The 8542-nt window shown below is 41.8% G+C and overlaps 1 protein-coding gene across 1 annotated transcript; it reads left to right on the forward strand.

Annotated features, from left to right (window-relative positions):
• The first annotated feature begins 205 nt into the window (after window positions 1-205).
• Window positions 206-4765, forward strand: LOC119286215 (WEB family protein At5g55860-like). The gene is made up of 3 exons (XM_037565582.1): window positions 206-448; window positions 1461-1648; window positions 2767-4765. Exons 2-3 carry the CDS (start codon window positions 1490-1492, stop codon window positions 4516-4518), a joined length of 1911 nt encoding a protein of 636 aa, XP_037421479.1. The 5' UTR covers window positions 206-448; window positions 1461-1489; the 3' UTR covers window positions 4519-4765.
• Window positions 4766-8542: the final 3777 nt, after the last annotated feature.

Genomic DNA, 8542 nt, shown 5'->3' on the forward strand with positions numbered 1-8542 from the left:
GGAGAGTGTGCGCCAGTTAATGAAAGCTCAATAACTGGCGCTTAAGGCGCGGAATAAGATCTGAGAAACTGAGCGTGCATTCAGTTTCGTGAGGCCCAGCCCAGTTGCGCCTATGTCATATTGCACGTCGTAAATTAGGAGAGGGCCCCTTGGAAAGCAGAGCCGCCGTAGGGGCTTCCTTGCAATATATCAAGACAGGAGCGGACGCCCCGTGAAACCCGCCACCGCACCACCCACCTTTCTCCTTTCCTCCATTCCCTCGCTCCCGTCGTCTCTCCCCTCCGACGACGACCTGATCTCTTCTCCCCCCTCCGCGCCACCGCCACCTCGCTCTCCGGCCGGCTGGCACCATCTTCCTCGTCCTCGGCCTCGGCGCAGCAGGACCTCCAGCGCCGCACCCTCTTCGAATTTGGTCAGACCGCTCCTCCGACCGCCACCGCCGCGTCAGGTACCCTTCCTCCTGCATTGGCCAATCCTCTCGCTTCAATACTTTTTCTCCCATCACCTGATCGTCGTCGCGTGGTGGGCGTGGCGGAAATACACACACGGCCGTGAATTTTGTGGCAGCTACGTGCTGGATCGCGACGATTGGTTTGTTGTGTAGCGGCGAGCCTGCAATTACCTAGCGACGTCCTCGAGGAAATTATCGTAGTATTATTTTTGTGAATTTGCTGGATTCGCGACAAATTTTGAGGAACATACCTAGCATGTTGTATGGTTTAGTGTTCACGAGAAATTTCTGGACTACTAGCTCAAGGTGCAGGCTGCATATGCATTTTTGCTGGATTCTCTGTTTTAATAATTTGGGTAATAATTTATCTGGGGAATTGACGGCCACATTTCTGTTGCTGATTCCTTGTTACCATCATTGTAGTTTAGGAACCTGGTATCTATTTTAGTGTCTGATGAGAACCTTTGTCATGGATGGCGAAAGTATCGCTTTGAACTTATTGCTGCAACCCTTTACTATTTGGTGGTATTCAGCATTGCAAAAAGCTGGATCACATTTATCAGCTCATGATTTTAATGAGCATTATATCAAGTGGAGGCGAACGAGGGGGCTGGAGACAGTGTGGTAGGGGGAATAAGAGATTAAGAGGGCAGATGGTGTTGTATAAGAGTTACATATCAGGGAGCAATGGTGTTTTGGTAATGAAATTGCTAGTGCAGGGAGTGTGATCAATGGGGTTGATCTAAGAAAAAAGGGATAAATGTACTGTGGTTTATTTTTAGGAAAGCTGTGGTTGTTTCCAATGAGATTGTTGACAAATTCAGTAACCTCATAAACATACTTAGGGTTTTTAATCCCTTGAATATCGTAAAACTAATCATCAGCACTGTATTTAGCTGCTAGATCATAGGTTATTTCTGGTCATCAGAGAATCTACTGGACCCCTTTGTAAAACAGATCCATTTTATTGCATATAACTTGATGTAACTGCAATTATTTTCTGTCACAGGCTGCATACATTATTGTGGCAACGGGATTATGGGGACACCACACGCTGATTCAGAAAAGACGGAGATTGGAGAAATAGATACAAGGGCTCCTTTTGAATCTGTTAAAGCTGCAGTAAGTTTGTTTGGCGAGGTCCGGTTTTCCTCTGAAAGATCCGCCACCAGAAAGGCACAGGCCCCACAAGCAGAGGTACTATTTTTTAGCAGAAAATTGTGGCTTTAATACGTAATTATATGATAGGCCTGCATGCAGATTTTTTTGTATACATTGTGTGCAACTGCAGCTATCTAAGAATAATAATCGAGTGCGGGTATCATTGATGAAAAGCTATATTAGTGCTTGAATTGCCAACCTAAGCATAAATAGGGGTTTCTGTGATCAGATGTGTAGATCATACTCTGTATCAACAGTGAAGTCATCAGATTGTAGCGTACCGTTTACTTTTCTTTTGTCGCCTTCCCAATGTTCATTTGACATTTGCATAAACGTTTATAGATTATTGCCTGTAGTTCAGTTTCAGAAAGCACTCAGCTATTATAGAGGTTGCAACATCCACTTTTAGACACAAGGGAAAGTGATTTTACATGTATATCAGAATATTGTATTTGTAGAAACTGTCTTTTGTTCTTGATTACTAATATCTGTGGTATGTTTGGACATTTTTGGCAGCTGTCACAGTTTGTCTTAAGAGAAACTTCTGTACTAGACATGATGTGCCATGAAACCTTTAGTTGTACCTGAAAATTATTTATCCTATCGACACATCCTTTATCTTAGTAAAGCACAAAGTTTAGTATCTTGGTAGAGAATTTTGGTCTCGATGCATTTGATAGAAGAAAAAGTTTTTTGCAAGCCTAAGAGTGGACCAAGTACAACCACAACGCACACGTCCCTAGCGCTAATCACAGCCGGCAGTGACACCTGAAGGGCAATCGCTCATGCTTTAGCCCACAGACATGCTTCCACGCAGATGGTGTCAAGCAGCAAGGCAATGGCCTTTCCCCATTTTAGACGGCAGTGTTGCGCTGCTTCCAGATCCACTAAGCTGCACCATGCTGTGAGCATAATCAACGACGACAGGCCCCCCCCTGCTTAGGACGGTTAGGGTGGAGCCCATGGCGCTTCCACCAGCAGAGGAAGTCGTCTCCACTGTAGGAGGGTTCTCACGTATCTTGCTTTCTGTATTACACATGATGGTACATAACCCTTGTAGGATCAATCAGTTTTAGTTCACTTGGATTTAGCTTGTATTTTGGTACCATATTATTATGCTGATCCTTTGTATATTTAAATTTTGTCTGTGGTAGAGGGTGTTGGCTAAGGAGACAGAACTGCACTTGGCTCAGAAAGAGTTGGATAAATACAAGGAACAACTGAGTAATGCTGAGACTACCAGACTCCAAGCCCTCTCTGAGCTGGAGAGGGCTAAAAAAAGCGTTGTGGATCTAACAAATAAGCTTGATGCAGTCAACAAGTCAAAAGAACTGAATATCCGGGTAACAGAAAATGCAAATATTCGAACGAAGGAGCTCGAAGGTGGCAGCTCTAGTGAAGCCGTTGGGAAGGATGGTCCTTTGAAGCAGGAGCTAGACAATGCGAGGGAACAGTATGCTATTGCTTTGGCAGATCTTGATGCAGCAAAGCAGGAGCTTAGAAAAATGAGAAAGGATTTTGAAACCTCACTGGATGCTAAGTTACTTGCTGCCCAGCAGGAAGCAGAGTCTGTGCAGTCTTCTGAATCAAACAAGGAAAAGGCATCTCAACTCCGTACCGAGATTGCAATGGTTCAAGAGTCACTTATGCATGCTAAGGCAGCCACAGAGCAAGCACGTGAAGAGGAGGCAAACATCCTTGCTGAGAAGGATGTTGCCAGGAGAACCTGTAAAGAATCTCTGGAAGAAGCTCAGAGAAAATTGTCAAATTTGAGAAATGATTTTGATCCTGTAGCTTTCAAGGGTCTCCAAGAGAAACTCGATGAGACTTATTCTGAGATTGCATCTTTGCAGAAGAAGATCGAAGATGCAAGAGATAGAGATTTGGAGTCTGTTTCTGCTGTCAGCACAGAGTTGGATGATGCTAAAGAAACGTTGCAGAAAGTTGCACAAGAGCAAACTTCTCTTAGCAGTTTAGTTGAATCGTTGAGGCTGGAGTTACAGGCTGTAAAGGAGGAACACAGTCAGCTGAAACATAAGGATGCAGAAATTGAATCTATTGTAGGGGACCTCCATGTTAAGCTCCAGAAGTGTAAATCTGATCTTGAGACTGCAGTAGCCACAGAATCAGATGCAACATTAGCTTCTGATGACCTGATGTTGGCCCTCGAGCAGTTGTCTTCTGAGTCAAAAAATGCTCTTCAGGAAGCTGAGGTGATGCAAAAGCGTGCAGCCGAGTTAAGAGAAGAAGCTGAAGCAGCACGTGCTTCATTAGTGGAAGCAGAGCAAAAGTTGCAGTCCTCTTTGAAGGAAGCAGAAGTAGCAAAAGCTGCTGAAACAAGGGCTCTTGATCAGATCAAGCAACTATCAGAAAAGGCAAGTGCTGTCCGCGCCTCAATATCCGAGCCAGGTGCAAACATCACGATCTCAAAGGAGGAGTTCGAATCTCTAAGCCGAAAGGTAGAGCAGACGGAGAAGCTGGCAGAGATGAAGGTCGCGGCTGCTATGGCCCAGGTGGACGCTGTTAGAGCCAGCGAGAATGAGGCGATCAAGAAACTGGAAGCTGCCCGCAAGGAGATGGAGGACATGGAACTGGCAACAGAGGAGGCGCTAAAGAAGGCAGAGACAGCAGAAGCAGCAAACAAGGCGGTCGAAAGTGAGCTCAAGAGGTGGCGAGAGAAGGAAGAACAAAACAAAAACGCCGAGACCTACGTGCCTCCGGTGGGAGCGACATCACTGGCAGACGCTCCATCTCACAAGGCTTCTGCCGCAAAAGCCAATGAGAAGAGCAACGGTCATCAGAAGAACAGCAAAGCTGTATTGCGGAAGAGCTTCATGCTGCCCAGCATCACAGGAATGTTCCACCATAAGAAGAAGAACAATGCCGATGGCAGTTCCCACTCATAATATGTCCCAGGCTCTTACTTGCAAATTCAAACTTTTAACACATGTTCATTTGTACGAGTATATTTCTAGTAGTGTTGTACCTTTGTAATGTGCTGAACTCCTAACTTTTGCCGCGTACCCATGTTCATGTTGTATATGTATGTCTGTACTTTTTGGTGGTAATCTACTGTTTCTAAAAGTCCAAATCAAACCACACCTTATTGATGCTTTTCAATGGTATGGTATGGAGTGACAACATGTTGGTTCATATTCTGATAGATCCCTCGGTCTGGTTGGTTTCCTGAGTGCTATTGTGGCAAGAATTTGGTTAAAAAATTTGTTTGCTTTCTTCACTTAATTACTGCCGCATATCCAAATTTTCCGTGTAATTAATTCCATGTCGCTTCTGTGAAAACTATAATGATTTGCTTGCAGATTAACATTGGAGAATCGGATTTGGTGTTCAGACCTGAAATTTAGAAGAAGAAAAAAAGAAGCATTTGCCAGGTTCAACAAATGATGACCTTTACTGGTGAGGAAAAGATGAAGGTGAGATGATAATTGTATTTCCACAACCACATTATGTAGAGGTGATATTTGGATTAAACAGCAAGCTTGCTAAAGCCAGTCAAGTGCTCAGTGACAATTAGCTTGTGTACTGATTCTTTAGTACCTGGTTAGATCTCACGTGTTGCTGAAGGAGAATTGTTTGATCTCATGTGTACCTGGTTATATCACCTCTTCTTTGGAAATAAAGAATGAATTAGTTAGTTTTATGTTTGTATGTCAGGCAAAAATCAAATGGGGGAAGCGACCTATCAGTCCAGATTCCAATTGTTATTTGGTGTTGAGATTCATATGGTTGAGACATAATTTTAACTGGGCGCCTTCACATGTAATCTATTGTATCTCTGACATGTGTTTTGCTACAAAATTATGTCTCAACCATCTGTATTTGCATTATTGCTGTAAGCTTCTGAAATGTAAATTATGCTAGGACGATTCCTCTTTAGCTTTAACTATGATATTCCTAAATGCGTACTACTGGGATTACGACTACAAAAAATAAATAAATCATGACATGCGAGCAATTCTCGGTTTAAATACTGTGAGCTTAAATAATACTCCCTCTGTTCCTAAATATAAGTCTTTGTAGAGATTTCATGAAATCTCTATAAAGACTTATATTTAGGAACAGAGGGAGTAGGAGCTAAACTGTTGTGCTGTGTTCAGAATTGGTACTAGAAAAGATAATCTAAAATGCACATTCTGAAAGTATATTGGATTCTTGCCCTCGGGAAATTAGTCTTCTAAGCATTACTTCGTAAATAAATGACATGATAACTTGTTGGTTCAGTTTAAAGCTATAGGCAGAGGCTTGCGGTAGCGGGAAAATCACTGGCAGTTGAAAACTATGTTACGCTCCTGCTCTTGGGTGATTAAGCTGTTGTGGTTTTGCTTGGTAAATAAATGACATGCTAAAACATTGGTTGTTATTTCGGTGGCGGCGACCAATAATATAAAGAAGTTCCTTGCTTAGATGGTTGGTTAAGTCATGGGTACAACATGGAAAGAGTCAGCAAGAAAATCAGCCAATAAGTAGTTGACTGTTTAAGTTGAATTCATATTAGTTTCTGCAAAAACATTGTTACAAATCTCTGATATGAATCGCTTGTTGCAGCCACGAACCTGTTTAAGATGCCTCTCAAGTACCGCCTTGAGGACAAGGCGGCTAAGAGGGCTTCTGAAGAGGGCCCATGCTGAGGCTAAGGGGAAAACCGTGAGGCCAAGAAGGCAATTGTTCTGAAATATGGTCTTAACCATGTCACTCGCCTCATGGGAATATAAGTTGCATATTCCTAACAAGATGATCAAGAGGAACCCTAGACCTCCCTTTATATAGACAAGAGAGGTCTTGGGGTTCACATGTTGGATGCGATATGGGGGCGTCGCCGCCCTCTAGTCTTGGGTGTCAAGAAGGTCATCTGGCCCCTCAGCGTTGGCGCTACGTCGTGGGCCCGTAGGCCTCCTTGTGGTTGATGAGGCCGGGCTCCTTGGCGTTAGCCACCCCTGATACAGGACCCCGTCAATATACTCTCGATCCTACACTTGTCATCCATTATAACAGTTGTGATCATGTATCGCTTCATTACTATAAATACACTGAGATCCCCTCTAGGATTATCATGGCAAATCATTGTCTCTGACTTGTCAATATTATTATGACATCTGTCTAGACCCATGATACCCATCATACTTCTAGCAGCAAAATATTTTTCCTAATGCTAGGTGAAATATTCTACATCATGTTAGTGCTTGTGTTCAAAGTTTTGCTCTTCAATTGATGTATAGTTCAGTATTCTAAAGCCTTGGATCTCTACCTTCTTTTAGCTCTTCTCAGTATCAATATCAAGAATATTAATGTATAATTTTATCCCTGAGCGTGTCTGAAAGCAATAGTGATTCTTGATCAAACCATTAAATCCCTTCTTTTTAGATGCTATCTGAAGTTTTGAAGTTTAGTTTGTTCCTTTAGCAATCAATTTTTGCTCCACTTTTGTCCACTTGGAATTGCCAAGAACTCTAAAACAACAAAATCCTTTAAACTAATGGAAATATTGTCATCAACCTGAAAAATATATTTAGAAAGATGATACCAACAATACAAGTAACTCAAGCTAGCTTCTGCGACCCATTAGAGCTTGCTAGTGCAGTTATCAATTCTACAGCTACTGCTGATTAACATAAATAACTAGATTGTAGGTCTTTCCATCTTCTATGTTCTGAAAAATGAAAAGCCTGAAGTTATTACTAAACAAGATAATAAAGAGTCGAAAGGTTAGGAGAACAAAACATGCAGTTGATATTTGCTTGTGAGGGGATATTGAAGCTCAAACTACCTAAACTATATCAAACAAAACACAAGGAAGCCAAAATAATAATTGTTAAACAGGAATCGATAATACTTATGTTCATCTTCCCATGGTCTAAGCCTCTACAAAAAAGTTTTTTCAATGATTATACTACGGCTAGGGAGAGGCAGGGGCAATGCCACCCCCTCAACATTTGCACATGCTGAGTTTGCAGGGGAATGTTAAAAAATCGAGTCAAATTAGTTAGTAAGTTAGAGCTATCTGTGTCCATATAGTTGAGATCTTGTAATCTATTGTATCAGTCATGACCATGTATTGCTTCCTCGTCGTAAATATACGGAGAACCCCTCGGGGATTACACGACAAATCATTGTCTTTGACTTGTCAATTATTATGCTAGACCCATGAAACCCATCATGCTTCCCGCAACAGTGCTTGTGTTTACATTTTTGCTCTTCAACTGATGTATAGTTTAGTATTCTAAAGCCTTGGATCTCTACCTGTTTTTAGCTCTTGTCAATATCAATACCAGGAATATTAATGTATAATTTTATCCCCAGAATCGTTTATGAAGGAAATAGTGATACTTGATCAAACCATACAATTCGCTTCTTGTTAAAAGTTTTCTAATGTCTTGAGTTTCTTTTTATTTCATTAGCGGCCAATTTTTGCTCCACTTTTGTCCAGTTAGAAGTGCCTGCAACTCTGAAACAACAAATCCTTTAAGCCAATGGAAATATTTTCGTCCTTGTCATGACCAAATATTTTGAAAAATTATACTAACACTAGACTAAGTGAAGCCAACTTATGCTACACATCAGAGCTTGCTAGTGAAACTGTCAGTTCGGCACCTTCTGTTGATTTAACATACATCACGAGATTGGAGGTCTTTCTATCTTCTACGTTCTGAAAGATGAAAAGGGAAGGGTCATTAGTAAACTGGATAAGAAAGAGTTGAAAGGCTAGGAGAAGGAAACATGCAATTGATATTTGCCTGCGAGGGGATATGAAAGCTGACACTACCTAAAATACATCAAGCAAAATGCAAGGAAGTCAATAATAATAATTCTTAAACGGGAACTGATAATGCTTACGTTCATCTTCCCTTGATCTAACCTCTACAAAGAAGTTTTTCAATGATTATACTATGGCTAGGGGGAGGCAGGGGGCAA

This window comes from Triticum dicoccoides, chromosome 4A, assembly GCF_002162155.2.
Source record: "Triticum dicoccoides isolate Atlit2015 ecotype Zavitan chromosome 4A, WEW_v2.0, whole genome shotgun sequence".
NCBI lineage: Eukaryota > Viridiplantae > Streptophyta > Magnoliopsida > Poales > Poaceae > Triticum > Triticum dicoccoides.